The following is a 24442-nucleotide window of genomic DNA, read 5'->3' as shown; positions in this document are numbered from 1 at the left end:
TTTAGGCACTGCACCACCAGAACCATAGAACTACCATATGACCAACCAATTTCGCTCCAAGGTATATTCCCAAAAGACTTGAAAGCTGAGACTCTACAAAAAGGGCAAGGAGGCCACATATTCTGACCTCCTCTAATCCCACAAGAGGAAGACAGAGTCATCATCAGTAACCCAAGGCCTATTCCTGCCAGGCCAGACATGCTGCCTCCCTCCAGCCCTTTCTCCAACCATTCCTCCCAAAGCACCCACCACCTCTCTCCTGGGTTCGCTAATTTGCTGCAGTGGCCACACAGAGATCACAGATTATGGGGTTTATTAGGGAAGCACCACAGGCTACAATTCGAGTTCAGGAAAAATGCTCAGCCTCTCTCCCAGCCCACTGTCCCTCAGCCAACAGTCTCTCACAGTCTCTTTCCCAGCAGCACTGGTCCCTCGGTGTCTCACTCAGCAATGCATGTCTCTTGCATCTCTTTCCCAGCAGCACGGGTCTCTTTCTGCAGCACATCTTCCTCAACCAGCAGTCAGAGAGAGTTCTGCCTCTAGAAGGCCTCCTTTTGAGATTGGCAGAGTGGCCAAACCAACCAATCATGACAACAGAATTCTAAGCACCTGAGAGTGAGCCTCCCATAACATTGCATTGTGCCACGCCCAACAGAAAAGCCCAGGTAGATAATATTTACAATCAGGAGCTCCTCAGTTGCTCATTCCACCACTGAGTTTACAATGACTTATGGGTAGAAAAGCCATACTAAGTAATTTACTACACTGCAGACTCATTTAGAGACTTGTACACCAATGTTCATTTCAGCACTATTCACAATAGCCAAAAGGTGGAAACAATCTATATGCCCATCAACAGATGAATGGATAAGCAAGACGTGGTACATACATACAATGGAATATGATTCAGCCACTAGAACTAAAGTCATGATACATGCTACAAATATGGATAAAGATGGAAGACATTAAGCCAAATGTTATAAATAAGTCAATCACAAAAGAACAAACATTGCATGACCTCATTTATAAAAAAAAGACAAATGCATAGAAAACAAAATGTGTTAGTGGTTATCAGGGGTGAGAGAGAGAGGGTTAATGGTGATGGAAATATTGGATCGATTAAGGGTAGGGCTGCACAGCTAATTACTGTAATTGCTGTCAATAATATGTATACATATACAAGATTATATACATATTACTGACAGCAATTACAGTAATGTATACATATACAAGATTGGCACCACTTGCCTGTCAGTCTGTTGTACTGCAGTGGGTTGCGTTTTGCTGTGAGGCTGGAGGCAATGCCACCGGTTTTTCAAATACCAGCAGGGTCACCCACGGTGAACAGGTTTCAGCAGAGCTTCCAGACTAAGACAGACTCTGAAAAAGGAAGGAGCCATCCACTTCTCAAAGAATTGGCCAGTGAAAACCTTATGAATAGCAGTGAAACAATGTCTGCTATATTACTGGAAAACTTTATGAATAGCCCTGAAATACAGTCTGATATAGTGCTGGAAGCTGAACCCCTAAGATCAGGAGGCACTAAAAATGCAACTGGGGAAGAGCTGCCTCCTCAGAGCACAGCCAACCTTAAAGATGTGGATTCAGTGAAGTTTTCGGGACCAGTTCAAACCCACCAGCCACTCCTCAGAAGGAAGGTTGGGCAATCTACTTCCATAGTGATACCTCCTTGGAAACCCAAGGAAGGGTAACTATAAGTTGGGTCCAACACAGTGGCAAACAACAACAACAACAATGCTGGGAATGACAAACTGAAGAGGAATAGTGTGGCATTCATCAGCACAAAGAATGTTTCAAGATCTATCCTGAAGTACAATGCTATGAATGATAGGGTAACATCCATACACCTACAAGGCAGACTAGTTAATACTACTACTATTCAAATTTACGCACCAACCACCAACCCAAACATGAGGAAATTGAAGATTTTTACCAACTTCCACAGTCTGAAATTAACCAAATATGCAATCAAGATGTGTTGATTATCACTGATGACTGGAATGCAAAAGTTGGAAACAAAGAAGAATCACCAGACAGTTGGAAAATATGGCCTTGGTGATAGAAATGATGCTGGAGATCTTATGACACAATTTTGCAAGACCAATCAATGACTTGTTCATTGTAAATACCTTTCTTCAACAACACAAACAATGGCTATCCATGTGGACTTCAACAGAGGGAGTACAAAGGAATTAGATCGACCATATCTGTGACAAGAGGCAATGGAGAAGCTCAGTATCTTCAGCCAAAACAAGGCCAGGAGCCGACTGTGGAACAGACTATCAACTGCTCATATGCAAGTTCAAGTTGAAGCTGAAGACAATTAAAATAAGTCCATGAGAGCCAAAATATGACCTTGATTATACCCCTCCTGAATTTAGAGACCATCTAAAGAATAGATTTAATGTATTGAATACAAATGACCAAAAACCAGAGGGATGGTGGGATGACATCAAGAACATCATCCATGAAAAAAGCAAAAGGTCATTAAAAAGACAGGAAAGGAAGAAAAGACCAAAATAGATGTCAGAAGAGACTATGAAACTTGCCCTTGAGCGGAGAGTAGCTAAAGCAAATGGAAGAAATGACAAGGTAAAAGATTTCAAGAGTAGCTTGAGAAGACAAAGCCAATTATAATGAAATGTGCAAAGACCTGGAGTTAGAAAATTAAAAGAGAAGAACACGGTTCCAGCAAGATGGCAGACTAGGCAGAAAGACCGCACAGACTCTTCAACAAAGAAAAGGGGAACCAATTAACACAGATACAGAAGATAATCCTGGAGCCCTGAACTTTGAAGGGAAGGATATAGAAGTAGACTAAACTCCAACTAGTACAAGAATTTTCATAAAAACACCAAAAAAGTAGATATACGTAGATTGTTGTTGTTGTTGTTATGTGCCGTCGAGTCAGATTCGACTCATAGCAAACCCTCCTTGGGTTTCCGAGGCAGTATCACTATGGAAGTAGATTGCCCCATCTTCCTTCCGAGGAGTGGCTAGTGGGTTTGAACCACTAGCCTTCTGGTTAGCAGAAGCCTTAGGCACTATGCTACCAGAGCTCCTACATAGATAGGTAGAGATAAGTATTGATTTGGGTGAAGAGAAGGGCAATGTGTGACTGATCAACATGGTAGTACTGAAGAAGAGGAAGACAGAGAGAGGTACTTGGGAGGTACAGACAACAAAGATGAACCCTTTTGCACATACAGTTCTGTGTTGTCAGTGAAGGAAAACATATAGGGTAGAAAGATGAATGGACAGGCTGAACTATTAGGTATGTATTTGTAGGGAGAAGTGTGGCTAAGACCATGTAGAGGGTTGGCAGAAAAAGTTTCTACAAGTGTATTGGTATGTTCTTTAAGAATTCCCAGGTAAAAGTGAATTTGCTCTGTAAATTTTCACTGAAATTACAAAAAAAAAAAAAGAATTCCCTGGTATATAGTAGAGGTGACAAGGGACAAGGTTGTAGTTACTTCTTGGCCACAGCCAGCTACCCAGAGGGAGCGAGCAGTTGGACCTGTGGGCTTGGGACCACAGTTCCAGGGGACATCAAGCTCAACTGCATAACATACTACACAAAACACTGTTCTGCCTCCTATTTTGGTGAGTAGCAACTGGGATCTTAAAAGCTTGCAAGTGGCCATCTAGATGCAACAATGGGTGTCTCCTCTTCCAGAGCAAAGAAGAATGAAGAAAACCAAACATTCATGGAAGCAATTAGTCCAAGTGACTGATACACCATGTAGTCCTCAACCTATAGAACTATGGTTCTATAGAAGAACTAGATGGTGCCAGGCTACCAATGTCAACCACTCGGAGGGGGATCTCTGTAGGAGATCCTAGATAGAGTGGGAAAACAATGTGAAACACAACTCAAAATCATTTGGAAATAAAAAAAGGGACCAAGTTTACTGGTCTGATAGAGCCTGATGGAACCACTAAGACTATGGCCCCTAGCTGCCCTTCAGGGGTCTGGAATTGAACCCACACTTATGGCTTGCAGCCAAATAAAAGACAGGCATATGAAGTGAACATTTACACTAGGCAGATACACTCCTGGGAGAGAACAATCATGGGAGAAAGAAGGGCTGTTTATGCACAGGGAGACAGCTCAAGGGGCAGGAGTGCATGGAGGAATGGACACAGGGAAGAGGTAACTATGGGGAGGAAGTGGGAGGGGAGTTGTTGCACTGTGGTAAATTGTAGTCAATGTCATGAGACAAAGTGTATGTGAGCTCTGTAACTGAATTTGCTCTGTAAACTTTCACCCACATCACAACTTTAAAAAAAAAAGAGAGAGAGAAGAACACGCTCGGCATTTCTCAAGGTGAAAGAACTGAAGAAAAAATTCAAGCCTCTAGTTGCAATATTGAAAGATTCTATGGGCAAAATATTGGATGATGCAGGAAACATCAAAAGACGATGGAAGGAATACACAGAATCACTGTACCAAAAAGTATTGGTCGACGTTCATACATCTATTTCAGGAGGTGGCATATGATCAAGAACCAATGGTACTGAAGGAAGAAATTGAAGCTGCACTGAATGAGAAAAACAAGGCCCCAGGAATTGACAAAATACCCATTGAGGTATTTCAACAAATGGATGTCCATTGGACACACTCATTCATCTATGCCAAGAAATTTTAAAGACGGCGACCTGGCCAACTGACTGAAAGAGATCCATATTTGTACCCATTCTAAAGAAAGGTGATCCAACAGAATGTGGAAATTATCAAAATCATTAATATCACACATAAGTAAAATCTTGCTGAAGATAATTCAAAATGGGTTGCAGTAATATATTGACAGAAAACTTCCAAAATGCAAGCTAGATTCAGAAGAGCACATGGAATGAGGGATATCATTGCTGATGTCAGATGGATCTTGGCTGAGAACAAAGAATACCAGAAAGATATTTACTTGTGCTTTATTGACTATGCAAAAGCATTCCATTGCGTGGATCATAACAAATTATGGATAATATTGAGAAGGATAGGAATTTGAGAACATTTAATTATGCTCATGAGGAACCTGTGCATAGACCAGGAAGCTGTCATTCAAACAGAACACAGGGATACTGCATGGTTTAAAATCAGGAAGGGAGTGTGTCAGGGTTGTATCCTTTCACCAAACTCATTCAATCTGCTTGCTGAGCAAATAATCCAAGAAGCTATACTATATGAAGCAGAGCATGGCATCAGTATTAGAGGAAGACTCATTAACAGCCTGCAATATGCAGATGACACAACTTTGCTTGCTGAAAGTGAGGATGACTTGAAGCACTTACTGATGAACATTAAAGACTACAGTCTGCAGTATGAATTACACCTCAACAGAAAGAAAACAAAAATTCTCCCAACTGGACCATAAGCAGTATCATGATAGATGGAGAAAAGATTGATGTTGTCAAAGATTTATGTTAATTGGATCCACAATCAACACTAATGGAAGCAGCAGTCAAGATATCAGATGATGTATTGCACTGGGCAAATCTGCTGCAAAAGATCTCTTTAAAGTGCTGATGAACACCGATGTCTCTTTGAAAGCTAAGGTACGCCTACAGTAGCCTTGTACACATGTGAGACCTGGACAATAAATAAGGAAGACCAAAGAACTCAATGCTTTTGAGTTGTGCTACTGATGAACAATACTGAAAGTACCATGAACTGCCAGAAGAACTAACAAATCTGTCCTGAAAGAAGTGCAGCCAGAATGGTAGCAAGAATGGCCAGATTTCATCTTACTCACTTTGGTCATGTTGTCAGAAGGCACCACTCCTGAGAGAAGCCTATCATGCTTGGTAAAGTGGAGGGTCAAGGAAAAAGGGGCAGGCCCTCAACAAGGTGGACTGACAGACACAGTGGTTGCAATGATGGGCTCAGGTATAGCAGGGATTGTGAGGCTGGCATATGACCAGGCAGTGTTTCGTTCTGTTGTACACAGGGTTGTTATGAGTCAGAGCTGACTCAACAGCACTTAACAACAACAACATACAAGTTTGAATTGGCCAAAGTTTTGTGATAGATATTATTTAGGTCACCTAGTGCCACTCTAACAGAAAATACCACAAATGGATGTCTTTCACAAATAGGGATTTATTCTCTTACAGTTTAGGGGGCTAGAAGTCTGAGTTCAAACTGCCAAGCTCCAGAGACTGGGTGAAAGCCCCTCAACCTTGGGCTTCAGCTTTACCTCTTGCTCCTAGCCCACTGAAGCTGGAGGCTTCCCTTAACTCAGGCAGCTGCTGACTGCAGAGGCTGACAGACCCAAGGCTGACAAGTATAATGGCATAGCCCCAACATTAGGAAACATAGCAGGGCACTAGTTCAAGTTGAGAAATAGTCCCAAATCAGCAGGTTGCTGAACAATGACTTGGCTACATGCAGGGTCCAAGCACGTCAAAAGCTGCAGAGGCCTCTCTCAAAACTTCTTCTTATATACTGGAAGCAGACCACGTCCCTAAGGAGCTACTCCACTGCTCCAGTAGAGTCCACCATGGAGTTGATTACCAGTCTCATCTTGGGGATAAATACATTCAGCTGCCAGCCACTGAAAACTAGGCCTAGCCAAGTCGACACATAAAACCTTAACTACCACAAATATATTTACAATGACCAAAGAAAAAAAAAAGAGAAAGCATGAGAAAGTAAGTAGCTGAGGAGGCTGCTTATGAACAGCCAAACACCTAAAGGGATTTGGTTCCTTGATTTGGAAGTTTAGGGTCATGTTCATAGGACATTCCAGTTAACTAGCCTAATAACATGTTTAATCCCTCTTTTCTACCTCCTAGTTCCATGTATATTGTCTGGGGTCTTAAAAGCTTACAAGCAGCCATCTAAGGTACAACTGGTCTATATTCTACAACAGAGAAAAAAGAAGAGTCGGGAATAGGAGGAGGACATGGAATGTGTGACTAATGTCATAAACTATTACTTCAAGATAATCTTTAAACCTTAAAACAAAAATATCCCCTGAAGTCTTCTTAAACCAAACAATACATCAGCTTAATAAGTAATAAAGTATCTGCCTTGAGCATTAAACCAAAAACCAAACTCACTGCTGTCAAGTCAATTAGCAACCCTTCCTTGGCAGTACTGCTATGGAAATAGATTGCCCAGAGTTCCTTCTGAGGAGTGGCTGGTGGGTTTGAACTGCCAGCCTTCTGGTCAGCAGTCAAATGCCTTAGGCACTACATCTCCAGAGCTCCCAAGCATTATACCCTTTTAAGAACTATATATATGGGATCAAATTGACTACAGCAACTTGAAAGATTAAATAGGAACTGTTATGGATTGAACTGTGTCCCCCCAAAATATGTGGTCAAGTTGGTTGGGCCATGAATCAGTATTATGTAATCATCATCCATTTTGTGATCTGATCTTATGTGCTGTAAATCCTAACCTCTATGATGATAATGAGGCACAATTAGAGGCAGTTATTTTAAAGAGGCAGGATACAATCTACAAGATTAGTGGTATTTTGAGACAATTGTTTTTGAGATATAAAAGAGATTTGATAAGCAAGCAGAGATCAGCTGACCTCTTACCACCAAGAAAGAAAAGCTGGGAATGGAGCATGTCATTTGGACACAAGATCCCTTACACTGAGAAACCCTAGATTCAGAAAAGACTGAGGACAAGACTCATGGAGGTCTCCAAGGAATGCCAGGCCCATAGATGTTGAAAGGAACAAGGACCTTCCCCCTGAGCTGACAAAGAGATGAAAGTCTTCTCCTAGAGTTGGTACCCTGAATTCAGACCTCTAGCCTCCTAAACTGTGAAAAAATAAATTTCTGTTTGTTAAAACCATCTACTTGCAGTATTTCTGTCATAGCAGCACTAGATAACAGAATTTGTTATTTTGTTGAAAGAATTTGGTACCAGGAGTGGTTTGCTGCTCTAGTAGGTATATAAAATGTGGAAACAGTTTTAGAATTGGGTAATGAGTAGAGATTGAAGAATTTTACAGTGCTGAATAGTAAAACCTCTGATGGCATAGTGGTTAAAGAATTAAGCTGCTAATCAAAAGGTCAGTGGTTCAAAGCCACCAGTCACTCTGCAGGAAAAAGATGAGGCAGTCTGCTTCCATAAAGATTTACAGCCTTGTAAACCCTATGAGTTTTGAGAGCTCTGGTAGCGTAGTGGCTAAGGCACTTGACTGCTAACCAGAAGGCTGGCGGTTCAAACCCACCAGCCATTCCTCGGAAGGAAGATGGGGCAATCTACTTCCGTAGTGGTACTGCCTCGGAAACCCAATGAGGGGTCGCTATGAGTCGGGTCTGACTCGACAGCATGTAACAACAACAACAACAAACCCTATGAGGGAGCTCTGGTGGCGTAGTACCTAAGCTATTTGACTGCTAACCACAAGGCTGGAAGCTCAAACCTACCAGCCACTCCTCAGAATGAAGGATGGGCAATCTATTTCCGTAGTGATACTGCCTCAGAAACCCAAGGGTGGTCGCTATGAATCGGATCTTATAGTGAGAAACCCTATGAGGCAGTTCTACTCTGCCCTAACAGCTTGGTATGAGTCAGAATAGACTCATTGGCAGTGAGTAATAGTAAAGGCTTCAATTGCTTTGAGAAGACTGTTTGTAGAATTATGGACATCAAAAGCAATTGAGAAAAAGAAAGGAGTGCTGTAACACCACAGACAGTGAGAAGCAGTGGCAGAGAAATGGTGGCCCCAGAACCACAAGACCAGAACAAAACAGCATCGGAGGCCAAACAACAGAGCAAAAGGGCTGGATGTCTTTGGGCAGGAGGCTTCACGGTGGAGTGGGGTGCCATTGGGCACTTGTCAAGAGAGCTAGGCTTGCAGACCCATGGAGTAAGGGAACTGAGTGCTGAGGCGTACTGGCAGAGTGGGGTGTCTCCAGGCAACTGTTTGTAGAGCTAAAGAGCCATCCACTTGTGGTATTTGTTATACCAATAACTAAATAACAAAGATAAGAACCACAAGGGGCAGTAAATTTATGTTAATGGGGGTGAGAATGGTTACACTAAAGGGTACATGTAGAAACTGTTGAATTGGTTTATGTTTTGCAATGTACATTCTCAACAACAAAATTAGTAACATTATAAATATATACATAAACCTTTGTGCAACCTTCCAATGACTTTCCATCTAATCTGAACAGCAAGCAAAGTCCTGACATGGCTTATGAGAGGCACCCCAGAGCAACTTCTGCTATCTCCCACCTCACTATGCTCCAGTCACAGTGGCCTCCTTGATCTGCCACAAACACAAGCTCCAGCCACAGAGCTCTCACCCTCTGTCTCCCCTGCCTAGAACACTCTTCCAACAATACAGCTGTGCAAGGCTCACTCTGTCATTTTCTTCTGGGTCCTGCTCAAATATTACCTCATTAGAGAGGTCTTCATGACTGTTCTATAAAATAATATATCAGCACCACTACCTACTCTCTTTTCCTTCCACCCTCCTTATGGTTCTACACCATATCTAATACAATCTGGCACTTTAGTGTTTACTTCTTTAGTGGTATAGAAGCTCCGGAAAGTCAGGGGCTTTGGACTTTTCTGTTTGCTTGTTTCCACTGCTGTAATCCCAGCAACTAAAACGTTACATGGCATATACTAGGTACCCAATAAATATCTGCTGAATGGATGAATAACTGAAAAGATAAAAAGTATTACCTGCAAATTTCTATCAATGCTATGTTAAGAAGAAAAAAAAAAAAACTTGAAAGCTAAACCAAATGCCAAACAGCATTAACTGTCTAAATGCAGAATTTAAATATATACCACAAATCCACACAACAATGAACATGGGCACAATCTATATATCACAGTAACAGGGAAATTATACTAAAGTATCAAGTGAAAAAGGTTAAGACCTCCAAATAATTATAAATTATTCCCTGTAAATGGGGAAGTTGTTATGTTGGTAAATGTCATGTTGTGTGTGTTTTCACCACAATAAAATTGGGGGAAAAAAGAAAAAAACAAATTGATTATTTTATAAAATATACATATCTATATACAAAAATTATAAGATATTATTAAAGTAAAAATATAATTTTCTATTCACTGGATAAGGAGCCCAGGTGGCACAATGGTTAAGCACTCGGCTGCTAACCACAAGGCTGGCAGTTGAACCATCTAGTTCCTTTGGGGAAGGAAGACCTGGTGATCCTCTCCTGTAAGATTAGTCTAAAAATCCCCGTGGGGCAGTTCCACTCTGTCACATGGGGTCACTATAAGTCAGAAGCACGTTGGCAGCACCGAACAACATTCATTAGATTCTTTTTTGTCTTGGGGAGATACTCAGGACCATAATTTACAAAATAAGTAAATATAAAGATAAGGCATAACAACTCAACCTTAAAAAATCACTGATTCAATATACGGAAAAGAATCTTAGTCCAACAAAATGAACACTATACAAACAAAAGGGGTTTCTTACAGAGAGAGCTGCATCAAAGGGAAGTCAGCTGAGGTATCCTTATTCATGAAATCTCCAGCCCATTTTGAAAATGAAGGAAGATACTCTTCTACATCTTGTTTTATTTCATCTTGATTCAGATTTAAGCGGTATCTGCCAAAATAAGAGATATTAAATACAGAAAAAAAATCCAAACAAGCAGTAATATGACAACAGTTTTCAGATTATTTGCTCCAACTCCTAACCACCTAACAAATAAAGAGAGGGGCCCCACTTATAGCTTTAAGATAAAAAAGAAACTTAGATACATTGCTCCTGAAATAAACAATGAGAAGTACAAACATAAAAATAGAAAAAAGACAGAAAGGTTAAGATCTGCCCAACCACCAGAAACCAAAAACAAACCAAACCCACTGCCACCAAGTCGATTCTGACTCACAATGACCCCCATTGTGTTTCTGAGACAGGAAATCCTTACAGAAGTAGATTGCCCCATCTTCCTTTCGAGGAGTGGCTTGTGAGCTTGAGCCTTCAATCTTTTGGTTAGCAGTCAGATGCCTTAGGCACTGTGCGACCAGTCCCACAAAAACCACCTATAAGAATGTTAACTACCTACTTCTGTCAGAAGTCAGCAGCAACTAACAGTCTATTCTCAGTTTTTCAGGATGCCCCTTAAGGTCAAAACTATTGCAGAAAAAAAAAAAAAAAAAAAACCTGCCATTGAGTAGTACTACTTAAATAGCATTTGCCTTTCTCACTCGCATTCTCTCATGAGTGTACAGTGGAGTTTTCTGAAGCTACAGGACATGACATAGCAATACACTGACTGCAAAAGCACTCCAGCTGTCTTGTATTGTTATTTTTAAAAACTTGCAAAAATATAAAACAAGATCACTTCTCTCACTAATTTTCTCCAGAAACTGTTACTTTTCATAAAAATAATAACATGTAATGGGTTATTATTAAATTAATAAACAAACATTCCAATAACCCACATAAACAAAAGCTCTTCAGAGAACTCAATTGTTAGGGTGAAAGGGTCCTGAGACCAAAAAAAATTTTTTTAATTTGTATTGATGTGGGTGAAAGTTTACATGGTAAATTCATTTTCCACACAGCAGGTCACATACACTTTGTCTCATGACATTGACTGCAATTTCCCACAATGCAACAGCTCCCTTCTCACTTCCTCCCCATTGTTACCTCTTCCCTGTGTCCTTCCCTCTCATGCACTCCTGCCCCCTGAGCTGTCTCTCTGTGCATATACACCCCTTCTATCCTCCCATGATTGATCTCTCCACAAAGTGTATCTACCTAATGTAAATATTCACCTCATATACCTGTCTTTCGTTTGGCTGGAAGCCACAAGAGTGGGTTCAATTCCAGACCTGAAGAGAAGCTAGGGGCCATAATCTCAGGGGTTCCACCAGGCTCTATCAGATGAGCAAAGCTGGTCCCCCCCCCTTTTTTTTTAATGTTTTTGAGTTTTGTTCCACATTCTCCTCCCATTCTATCCATGATCTCCTACATAGATCCCCCTCCAAATGGTTGACAGTGGTAGCTGGGAACCATCTAGCTCTTCTGGTCTCATAGACATATGGGCTGAGGATCACACAGTGTACCAGTCCCTTGGACTAATTGTTTCCATGCGTCTTTGGTTTTCTTTATTCTTCTTTGCTCTGGATGAGGAGACCTATCACTGCATCTAGATGGCAGCTTGCAAGCTTTTAAGATCCCAATCACTACCCGCCAAAGTAGGATGTGGAGCAATGTTTTTGTATAGTATGTTATGCCAGTTGAGCTTGATGTCTCCTGCAACCATGGTCCCGAGCCCACAGGCTGAGACCAAAAATTTGGAGAACTGCTGTCATAAACTTATGCTCCAAGGTTGTTTTCTCCAAGCTCCTTTTCTATTATTAAGCTTCCCAATAGTCATAATGACTCTAAGGCGTTAGAAGCACATCAGTTAGTGTATCGGGTTACACCTAGGTTTGGATCTTAACTGTATCTAATTTACATTTAGTAAATGTGTGATTTTAGGCAATTCACTGCTTATTGAGCCTCAGGTTACACAACTCTAAGATGAAGATGATAACTACCTCTCAAACTTAGTTTAAGAATTAAGTAATGTATATAAAATACTTGTCTTATGATAGGAAATTTAATAAGGTATGATCATAGCAGTGAACACTTATATTGTGGTAACTACAGGCCAAGTGAGTCTCTGAGTGGTGCAAGTGGTTAACACAAAGCTGCTAACCGAAAGGTTGGAAGTTCCAGTCTACTGAGGGGTGCCTCAGAAAAAAGGTCTGGTGATTTAATTCCAAAAATTCAGCCCTTGAAAACCCCATAGAGTACAGTTCTACTCTGACATATGTGGGGTTGCCCTGAGTTGAAATTGCTCAAATGTTTTCATTCAATAGGTTTATTTAATAGGACAAGCATTATTCTAGGTGCTTCATACAAATTAACATCTTCAACCTTCATTATAACACTATGAAATAGTTATTACTATCATCATTCTGATTACATAGCTAAGGAAACTGAAGCACATATGTTACTTCCAAACCACCAGAACTAACTGCAATTGATTAGGGTGTGATCAAAAAACAGAAATTTGAATTGCAAAGTAGGAAATGAGAAAAGTAGAACTTGAATAAGAAAGCAAAAACTTTATTAAATATATTCAAATTCTGAATGCCATGTTGTGTGGCCAAAGGCAAATGACAACCTTTATGCTCAGTTTCTTCATTTATAAGAATAAGAACTACTATCAGATTAAATGGGAGCTCTGGTGGCATAGTGCCTAAGGCACTTGACTGCTAACCAGAAGGTTGGCGGTTCAAACCCACCGGTCCTCAGAAGGAAGGTTGGACAATCTACTTCTGTAGTGATACTGCCTTGGAAATCCAAGAAGGGGTCAATATGAGTCAGAGATGACTCGACAGCACATAACAACAACATCAGATAAAACAGAATGTCTAAATAAATAGCCTACTATCTGGCACATGGCAGGTTTCTGAAAATACTTTCTTGTATGTCATTTGTAAATTGGTTATGTAGAATATTGGGATAAATTTTCCCCATATAAACAATGTTATCACAGAATTACTTTCACTAGGATTTGTCAACTAGTCTGGAAATCAAAATCATCACTAATAAAAATATTTCTGTGAAAAAAGCTTATCAATAGGAGTCAAGGAAGAAAGACAGCAAGACATGCCAATCTCTGCAGGCATTCATTTATAAATCCATTTGTACATGTATATATTATCACCAATCACCACAAAAAACCTGTAAAATACTATCTTTTTCAGAATGTCTAAACAAGCTGTTCAGTCATAAAGCTAGAATTTGAAACTAGGTTCATCTGACCCCCAAGTCCATACTTTTCATGTCACATCATTTCTAGAGCTAAGTAAAAAGTTTTTCATTCACTCTCTGAGAGCAGGTAAGGAATTGGTTTTGCACATGCATGAAATGTTTACATATTTTTAACTAAAGCGTTTCTGCTGTGCAATTTCAGAAACTCTTCAGGGTTACAACAGGCTACTACAATCTCTGGGAGTTCTGGTAGCATAGTGCCTAAGGCACTTGACTGCTAATCAGAAGGCTGGCAGTTCAAACCCACCAGCCACTCCTCAGAAGGAAGATGGGGCAATCTACTTCCGTAGTGATACTGCCTCGGAAACCCAAGGGGGGTAGCTATGAGTCGGGTCCGACTCGACGGCACATAACAACAACAACAAACTTCAATCTCTGGTTGCGTACTGCCTAGGGCACTTGACTACTAACCAGAAAGCGGGTGGTTCAAACCCACCAGCCACTCCTCGGAAGGAAGGTTGGGCAATCTACTTCCGTAGTGATACTGCCGTGGAAACCCAAGGAGGCGCACTATGACTTGGATCCGACTCAACGGCACATAACAACACTGCGATCTGGGAATCTGCACTGTAGTTATTACATTAATTTATACTGAATAATCTAATAGCCAAATAGGGAGCCCTGGCGGCACAGCGGTTAAGCTGTCAGCTGCGCTCCTGAGAGGTCTGCAGGAGAAAGATATGGCACTCGGCTTCCATAAAGATTTACAGTCTTAGAAACGCTAAGGGGTAGTTTAATCTGTCCTACAGAGTTACCATGAATGAGAATGGACTCAATAGTAATGGAACAATAGTCAAATACCTTACAGATTCCAAAGAAAGAAGTTATATAATAAAATTGCATCTGTAGTTCTTCTCATACTACTTACATTTCTTTCAGGTGTCTAATTTCTTGAACAGTTTGACAAGCAAGTTCTTGTAGCTTTTCTGGGGCAAAGCTATCACCTACTGCTTTTTGAAATACTTCGTGGAGAATTGTACCAATGAGCATTTGGCGTGTGGCAGAGTCAGACCTCTTGAAAAAAAAGAAAATCACACAGAAGGATAAGATCATGCATTCATTACATAGTATACTAAACCACTATAAGCAAAGTTCAGTAGTAAGACAAATGCCAAAATATTAAACAATGTTTATTTCTGATGGATGGGATTATAGGTAGACTTTCACTTTCTTCTACTCTGAATTACCTGAAAAATTTAAGTTATTGTTAATATAATATATATCTCCATTAAAAGATTAAAATAATCAAGACTGAACATTTCAACATATTCCCTAATATTTCACATTTTTAAAATATTGTTCTTTAATTTCACCCAAAAGGTAAGTCAAACAAGACAAAGCTCATGTGACAAGGGACAAGGTTGTACTCATTTCTTGGCCACAGCCAGCTACACAGAGGGAGCTAGTAGTTGGACCTACGGACTCAAGACCATAGTCGTAGAGGACATCAAGCTCAATTGTTAAAACATACTACACAAAAACATTGTTCCACATCCTACTTTGGCAAATAGCAACTGGGATCTTAAAAGCTTGCAAGCAGCAACCTAGATGCAATGATGGGTCTCTCCTCATCCAGAGCAAAGAAGAATGAAGAAAACAAAAGATGTGTGGAAACAATTAATCCAAGCGACTGGTACACCATGTGATCCTCAGCCTATGAGACCAGAAGAACTAGATGGTACCCAGCTATCACTAATAAATAGAAGGGCTGTGTATGCACAGGAGACAGCTAGGGGGGCAGGAGTGCATGGGAGGGAAGGACACAGGGAAGAGGTAACTATGGGGAGGAAGTGGGAGGGGAGCTGCTGCATTGTGGGAAATTGCAGTCAATGTCATGAGACAAAGTATATGTGAGCTGCTATATGGAAAGTGAATTTGCTCTTTCACCCAAATCACAATTAAAATTAAAAAAAAAAAAAAAAAAGGAATAGTACTTTATTTTCCAATTAACCTAGACCTCTCCCTAAAAGCTATCAAAAAAATTGGTAAAGTCCACAAAAAGTCCACTGTCAACCACTTGGAGAGGGATCTATGTAGGAGATACTGAACAGAGTGGGAGAACAACATGGAACAAAAAAAACTCGAAATCATTTAAAAAAAAAAAGGGGGTGAGGGAACCAGGTTTGCTGGTCTGATGGAGCCTAATGGAATCCCTGAGACTATATGGCCCCTAGCTGCCCTTCAGGTCTGGAATTGAATGCACTCCTGTGGCTTCCAGCCAAACACAAGACAGGCATATGAGCTGAATATTTACATTAAGTAGATACACTCAGAGAGATCAGTCATAGAAATAGAAGGGCTGTGTATGCACAGGGAGACAGCTAGGGGGGCAGGAGTGCATGGGAGGAAAGGACATAGGCAAGAGGTAACTATGGGAAGGAAGTGGGAGGGGAGCTGTTGGATTGTGGTAAATTGTAGTCAATGTCAAGAGACAAAGTGTATATGAACTGCTGCATGGAAAGTGAATTTGCTCTGTAAACTTTCACCCAAATCACAATAAAAATTTAAAAAAAAAAAAAAAAGGAATAGTACTTTACTTTCCAATTAACGTAGACCTCTCCCTAAAAGCTGTCAAAAAAATTGGTAAAAAGCTCCATCAGGAATTTTAAAAATCAAATTACGGAGGAATTCTCTGTATTCTTTCTTTATATGTATTTATTTCTTTATATGTGAGTATAAAACTATTTTAAAATATTATAATACATAATATTCAGAATTAGTATCACTGAATTCTACAATTAAAAATAGTTAAAATGGCAATCCTTTTGTTTCATATATTCACCATAATAAAAATTTGTTTTAAATATTCAGGTCTACTTTCTAACGTCTAAAAGAGAAGTTAATTTCCCCTAATTTAAGCAAAAAAAAAAAAAACTTATTAAACCCCAAGGCCAAACTAAATAAGTGACAACTGAAACAATTAGAAAATCTATTTAGGTATAAGGGAGCTCTGGTGGCGTAGTGCCTAAGGCACTTGACTGCTAACCAGAAGGTTGGCAGTTGAAACCCACCAGCTACTCCTCAGAAGGAAGGTTGGGCAATCTACTTCCATAGTGATACCACCTCAGAAAACTAAGGAGGGGTCGCTATGAGTCGGATCTGACTTGACGGCACGTAACACAACAACAACTGGTGGTGTAGCACCTAAGGCATTTGACTGTAGAAGGCTAGAGGTTCAAACCCACCAGCCACTCCTCGGAAGAGGTTGGGCAATCTACTTCCATAATGATACCGCCTCAGAAACCCAAGGAGGGGTCACTATGAGTCGGATCTGACTTGACAGTAGTGAGTTTGTTTGGTTTTTGTATTTAGGTATAATTTCTTTTTCCTTCTTATTCTTCTTGCTCAAATGTATTTTCAGTTTTCTAATTATTATTATTACAGGTTGTATTATAATAATAATAATAATAATAATAATAAAATAGTAGGGAATAACTTTTAACAAATAACAGGTTCCTCAACAAATAAATGCCATTGAGACAAAGAGGGTGTGTGGCAGGCAGAACTAACATAGAGAAAAGAAACTTAAGAGACATATGCACAAATTTAACATAGGAGCTCGTTTACTGATTCAAACAAACCAACTGAATAAAAAGATATTTTTGAGAAAAGACATTAGAGGAAAACTGGATACTACATCAATTTAAAGAATTACTGTTAATCTTGTTGGATATGATAAAGATACGGTATTTATGTTTGCAAAATGTCCTCAGCTGTATGAGCTCACCCAGGGACATCAAAAGAAAAAAAAAATCTTCAGCTGTCATTTACTTGTAACAGGATATAATGTCTGAGAACAGCACAATGTTGGTTAGTGAAACTAGGTGTTAGGTACATGGGGGTTCATTACAATAAGTTCTTTGTATATGTCTGAAATGTATCCTAATTTTTTTAAGAGATAGTCATATTTACTTTTTGTTTAATAAGAATCACATGAAACCAAGATTAGAATTACCAAGATATATAAAATTAAAAATTTCACCCTTTAAATTAGTTTTTGCATGGTTAGAATTATTTTATTAAGCTGAGTAAGACTGAAGGGACTCATGAACCTAGTGTTGAGTCCCAGCTTTGCCACTTATTACCTATGTGACTTTGGGTAAGTCACTTAACCTCTCTGAAACTGATTTTCCTTATCTGAAAAATGGGGTTGATTAATATCATCTACCTCACTGGACTGTTTAGTGCATTAAATTAAATAATAAATGTAACAATGCTCTGTAAACTCTAACATCCTATACAGACATTAGCTATTAATATTATTCACCATGAACACTCAGCTGGTAACCCAAAGGTTTGAATCACCCAGTGATAGTACACAAGAACCAGGACTGTCCATCGGTTTCCATAAAGATTATATAGCTAACCTGACTCCATACCCTACAGAATATCTCCAAATGAAAATCTAAACAAACAAATGCTTCCATATTATTTACCCTAAAAGTTTCACTCAGAACAGCTCTTCTCATACATCGAATACTACTGGCCACACTTGTACCAGAAATCAGCATATCTGGATATAGAATCATATATCCCAAATCTTTATCAATTATCCAAGTACCAGATGTGCAGTCTCCTTCCAAATGAATTATGTCCCCTGGCTCAACTGAAATAGAGCACCTGCAAACAAAGTAGAGTGAAAGAATAAATATATAATTTAAGTTCTGACATTTAAGCATATTAAGAAGGTTTTAAGTGTAGTTTACCAGAAAAATAAGTATTTCTAAATTTCTGCAGCTTTTTTTTTTTAATTAAATAACAGGATGCACTCTTCTGAATCAATTCCTAGTCACTCTATGCTTTTCTATGTTTGAAATACATATGAGATATACATGGCTTTTCCTTGTATCTCAAAAAGGAAAACTCCTTAGTGCTATCAATGTCTATCACAAAATATGTCAAACTTCTAATAGTGTAATATATAGCTCCAATTATACATTGGTTGTTTTAAAAATTAATTTTCTCATTCTCCAGACTTAGATCATGGGACGAGAAAGGGAAGGTAAATCACTAATTAGAGGGCAGACACATAATAACTTGGGTAAAGGGAAAGGCAATATACAATAAGGGGAAAGTCAGCACAAAATGGTCAAGGCAAAGAAGACACTGAGAGGAACGTAAGAGTTAAAAGCAATGAAGGTAAATGCTATTACAGACACAATCCTGCAATAGAATATTAACAATAATTTACGAGAAGATATATAGACACACAAACTGAACAGAAGTGGGAAGGTGAATAGGAGCACAACCACAAATACATGTAAGTTTGACAGAGCATATTTCTACATATGTATTTACATGTGTTGCAAATATATCCATGCATATAGCATAGCATACAGGGGGCAAAGTTATGAAAATCTCTTAGTCAAAACCGAACACCACAAGGGAATGAGTTCCTGGGCCTAGGGGCTTAGGACCATAGTCTCAGGGGAACTTGAGGTCAACTGGCAAAACATAGTCCACAAAGACAATGTTCTACATCCTTTCATCTTGGTGAGTAGTACCTAGGGTCTTAAAAGCTTGTGAGCAGCCATCTCAGGTACAACTATTGGTCTTTCCTCATCTGAAGCAAAGAAGAGGGGAAAAAATCAAAGACACATGGAAACAATTATTCCAAAGGACTAAAAGACCATGTGAATCCAGTCTCTACAATCCCAAGACCAGAAGAAGTAGATGGTGCCTGGCTACCACTGCCAACTGCTCTGAAAGGGATCACAATAGGAGATCCTGGATAGACTGGGAGAAAAATGTGGAATAAAACTAAAAAGATTTAAAAAAAAAGAAAAGAAAAAAGACCAGGCTTACTGATCTGATAGAGACTTGTGGCACCCCTGAGAATATGGCCCTTATACACTCTTCAACCCTGGAACTGAACTCATCCTTGTGGCTCAAGTTTCAGCCAAACAATCGACAGCCCTAGAAGGTGAACAGGAGCTCTGGTGGCGTAGTGCCCAAGGCATTTGACTGCTAACCAGAAGGCTGACAGTTCAAACCCACTAGCCACTCCTCAGAAGGAGGGTTGGGCAATCTACTTCTGTAGAGGTATCTCCCCGGAAACCCAAGGAGGGGTCACTATGAGTCAGATCCAACTCCACGGCAGTGTTTTTGGTTTGTTTTGTTTTGTTTCAGAAGGTGAACAATAATACCAGGGAAACACACACTGCAAGAACAATCAACCATACAAGATCAAAAGAGCAGCATTTGCCCAGGGATAAAGCTCAGAAGGCAAGAAGGGATAGGAAAGAAGGACAAATGGAAACAGTAAAACAGGGAGGAAGTGGGAAGAGCGCAGTTACGTTATAGAGATTGCAATCAATGTCACAACTCAAAATGTGTATGAATTGTTGACTGGACCAATTTGCTGTGTAAACTTTCACCCAAATAGCGATAAAAAGTTAAAAAAAAAAAAAAGATCTTGTAAACAGCTTTTACAGTCTTGAGGCATAAAGCCAAACTCAACATAACCAAAATAAAATCACATTTATCTAGTACAAGCTACCTAATTTGCACCCTAGTCAAAGAGCCAAAGTTAGACCCCCATCTTCTCTGCATCTCCCTGCATCCTTCAGATACCACACTTTACTTAAACACTGGCATTTGGGGTCTAAGAACTTTTTTCTAGGCTGTAATTAAATTTGCTCTTAGTGAGAACATAAGGTTTAAGCTGCAATCTGAAAACAGTGTACTAGGAAATAAGAACAATCGTTAATAAATAAGCCCTTTAGTATTGACTTTCAAAAGACAATAAAAATTAAAACGTTTTGAAATAAAAGGCTTGCGATTTTGAGAAAATAGGAACAATTTTGATTTTGAAGACTGAAACTACTGCCTTTATTAACAATTATTGCAATGTGATGGATTTTATGAGGATACCCTTAAGACTTTGCCAAATCAGTGCTCAAAGTAACACAAAAATTACCAGTCATTCCTAAGGATGCATAGTTCTTTATGTTCCAGCAACTGGGAGGCAGTGATGATCAGATGTTTTTCATGGGTTCCCTCTTCGTTCTGTACAATATTGACAGCTAAAACCAGGTACCGGTTATCCATTCCTTGGCTCAGAACAGTTTTAGGAAAGGAAACATCCACTTTCTTCTGAAATCTAAAACATACACACAAAAAACTATTTTAGCACAACCACAAAATAAGAAGCCACCCTACTATTACTAAACATTTTGATCAAGGACTCAATGGATCCTGATCAGAAGAAGGAATAATATGGAACAGAATTTCAAATTTCTATGAAATCCATACTTACTGGACCCATTGAGACTAGGGGAACCCCTGAATCTATTACCTTGATATAACTTTTGAATCTTGAACTAAAACTATCCCCTGAAATCATCTTTAAGGTAAACAACAGTTTAGCTCAGTTAGTAAAAACTGTTTATCTTGAGCATTACACAATTTTAAAGAATTATCTACATGAAATTAAGTAGACACCAGTAACTGTAAAGCATAGATGAGAAATTTAGGAAGCAGTGAAGCTAAGTGAATGGGGGAGGGGTGGATAATTAGGGTAGAGATGGCAAGAATGACGACACAACGTGAAGAACGTAAACAATGTCACTGGATTGTACATGCTAAAATTGTTGAATGGTTGTGTTTTGCCGTGTACATATTTTCACCACAAATAAAAATTAAAAAAAAAAAAAAAAAGAAGCCACCCACTACTTTCTAGACGTGCTTTCTATATTATCACAATGACTTTAGGTAAAATTAAAAGAGGAAAAGCATAGAATTTCAATTTATAAAAATCTTTGAGAAGCAATGCCATTTATAATATGGGCTTTTCCAAATATAAGCTCTGCAAAGAGTTGTATGGCACATTCATCACCGTGAGAATTAAGGATAAATTGAAAAATATTAAACAAAAAGTTCCTATCACTGGTGCAAACCTTCCCCAAGTACAAGAGAAGGTGTCTCAGATTCTACCAATTTTGTAGATGAAACAGAGGAATTCTACAGAAACATTAGTGTGGGTGATTCATTGGAAGTCCTACTGTGAGACACAGAATTGTATTTTTACATTAGGAGCATACTTAGAAAACATCTGATCCAATCTACTCTTTAATGCAGGAAAACTTTCTATAAAATCTCCACTGGGGTTTAACTAGTCTCTGTTTTGTAGAGAAAAGGAAGTTTAATACCTCTCTAGGTAGCTCATTCCATTATTAATTGTCAGAAATTTCTTATTCACAATGGGTAAGTGAGGTGTAGTAAATTATATAGTGTGGCTTTTCTAACCATAAGTCTTTGTAAATTCCATGGTAGAATTTGCTGTGAGCAACTGAGTAGTGCCCGATTGTTGTTAAAGTTATCTACCTGGGGTATTTCTGTTGGGAGCAGCACAAAGTCACTTTCTGGGAAGTTCGCGCTCTCCTAGGTGTATAGAATTCTGACGTTGGGATTGGTTAGTTTAGTCACTCTGCCAGGCTCAAAAGGAGCTCTCCTTGAGGTAGAAGGAGTCTCTCCAACCACTGGCTGAGAAAGATGTGCTGCTGAGAGAAACACACTCCTGAGAGACACACGAGACACACGCTGCTGAGAGAGAGACCTGAGAGACACGCACTCCTGAGAGAGCAATGTGCTGCTGAGACTGCCATCTGCTAAGTGAGACAGCTGGCTGTGAGAGACTGAGTGCATTTTTGAGCTTGAATTGTGGCCTGTTGCTTCCCTAATAAACCCCATAATCTGTGAGTTCTGTGTGGCCACTGCAGCAAATTACTGAACCCAGCAGAGAGATGGTGGGTGCTGTGGGAGGAACAGTTGGTGAAAGAGCTGGAGGGAGGTGGCATGTCTAGCCTCGCAGGCATAGGCCTTGGGCTACTGATGGTGATTCTGTCTTCCTTTTGTGGGGTTAGAGGAGGTCAGAAGATGTGGCCTCCTTGCCCCTTTGGCAGTAAGTCAATTTCACAGTATTTTTTTCCAATGATCCTAGCCTTCTGGAACTATGCAAAGTATGTGTAACCCCTTCTCTACAAATCCACCCTTTTCCCATTTTAAGTCATCATTCAAAACCCACAGTCATTTATTCAATTCTGACTCATGGCCACCCCCATTGGGTTTCCAAGGCTAAGTAGATTGCCTTATCCTCCTCCCGTAGAGCTGCCGGTGGTTTTAGAATCCTCGACTTTCTGGTTAGCAGCCAAATGCCTTACCCACTATGTCACCAAAAAAAAAAAAAAAATCACCACCATACAGTTGATTCCAACTCATAGTGACCCCCTTTGGGTTTCTGAGGTAGTAAATCTTTACAGAAGTAGATTGAAGTAGTCTTCCTTCCAAGGAGTGGCTGGTGGGCTTGAACCGCCATCCTTCTTGTTAGTAGTCAAATGCCTCAGACACTATGCCACCATAGCTCCTTACTATGTCACCAGAGATCCTTAATCAGCTCCCACTTAAATCTTTCCTGTTTGCAGCAACAGTGACAGTCCCAAAAGAGAATCCAAAGTCGTAATTTCTCCAATTATAACAAATGTCTTTCACTTTACATTTAAATTATCTTTGTCATCCAACCTTAGGTTCAATTACTGTGTAACCTGCTTGCTGGGTCACTTACCCAAACTAGCCCAAGGTCAGCTGTGATGCCTTAAGGACCTATCAAAAGGTATTACCAATCAAACCCCAAAATTCAAACGTTCCTCAGCAATAATTAGCATTGTTATTACCACTGAAAATAATTCCACATCAAGATAGTGGGTCAGGTGTGTCTGCTCGTTCACGCTGGCTGAAGGTGCATGGAGAGTTCTCCCACCTTGGGATAGGTTTCTCCAACTCAACATGGCGAAAACCAACTGCAATTTCCCATTATTAGGACATTTAAGGAGGCCGGTGGAGGGGGTAACTGTTGCCTTCCAGTCGATTTCGACTCAGTGACCCTTTAAATGAAGGTGGCCACTTCAAAGAATTGGCCAGTGAAAACCTTATGAATAGCAGTGAAGGTGGTCGAGACTCCCCCAAATCGGAAAATCCAGGGAAATGAATGAACTGCAGGGTCAGAGCCCTTGGGTTGTGGCCAGAAAGAAAACCTTATGAAGTGGACCCCAGTTCCAAGGGCTAGTCGGATCCCCCAGAATCCGAGCCAACCGCCAGGTCGCTCGATCAGCCACCCTCAGTCGGCTGAAGTGTAGGGTGAGGCATCTCCCGCTCCTTTGTTTTGAATTTCCCGCTTTGTTCCCAGACCTTCCACCCACTCCGCTCACATCTCCTGCCGCCGCGCAGCCTCCTCCCCGAAACTCTTGTCCATCAGCAGCTCCAGTTCGTCCAGCTGCTCCATCCTCAGCGCAGGGGTCTCAAATGGGCGCTAGAAAAAGTCCGGGGAAACGAGAGCAGCACCGAACAGAAAACCGCGCGAGCTGTCCCGCGCATGCGCAGACCTACTAAGAGCCCGCGGAGCCCAAGTGACTTGCGCGGAATGGCCTCTCCAATAGTTCGCTTTTTCCCTGTGGAGCGTATCACCTGGGCGGTAAAGGCCTAGAAACTCGCTCTTCTGTTTTGCCTTAGGGCATGAAAAGCAGGGAGCTCTTTGTAATCAGACCCAAACTGAATGTTCCCGCCAGATCTCTTTACGTTTCAACTCGTGCCCAACATCCACTCTAGATTTGAACAGAACCATTTGCAGTTGC

The 24442-nt window shown here is 40.1% G+C and overlaps 1 protein-coding gene across 1 annotated transcript in view; it reads right to left on the bottom strand.

Moving 5' to 3' along the window:
- DNA2 (DNA replication helicase/nuclease 2) overlaps window positions 1-24093 on the bottom strand; it is a 69659-nt gene extending 45566 nt beyond the window's left edge. Inside the window, exons 1-5 of the mRNA XM_007940684.2 lie at window positions 24020-24093; window positions 20734-20916; window positions 18251-18434; window positions 14683-14828; window positions 10452-10583 (exon numbers count right to left, since the gene is read on the bottom strand). Coding sequence (XP_007938875.1) covers window positions 10452-10583; window positions 14683-14828; window positions 18251-18434; window positions 20734-20916; window positions 24020-24093 — 719 coding nt within the window. The remainder of the gene's footprint in view (window positions 1-10451; window positions 10584-14682; window positions 14829-18250; window positions 18435-20733; window positions 20917-24019) is intronic.
- Window positions 24094-24442: the final 349 nt, after the last annotated feature.

This window comes from Orycteropus afer, unplaced genomic scaffold (genome assembly GCF_000298275.1).
Source record: "Orycteropus afer afer isolate SDZICR_OR568_19922 unplaced genomic scaffold, OryAfe1.0 scaffold00070, whole genome shotgun sequence".
NCBI lineage: Eukaryota > Metazoa > Chordata > Mammalia > Tubulidentata > Orycteropodidae > Orycteropus > Orycteropus afer.
The sequence above is the reverse complement of the archived record's forward strand: the minus strand, read 5'-3'. Positions and strand labels throughout refer to the sequence as shown.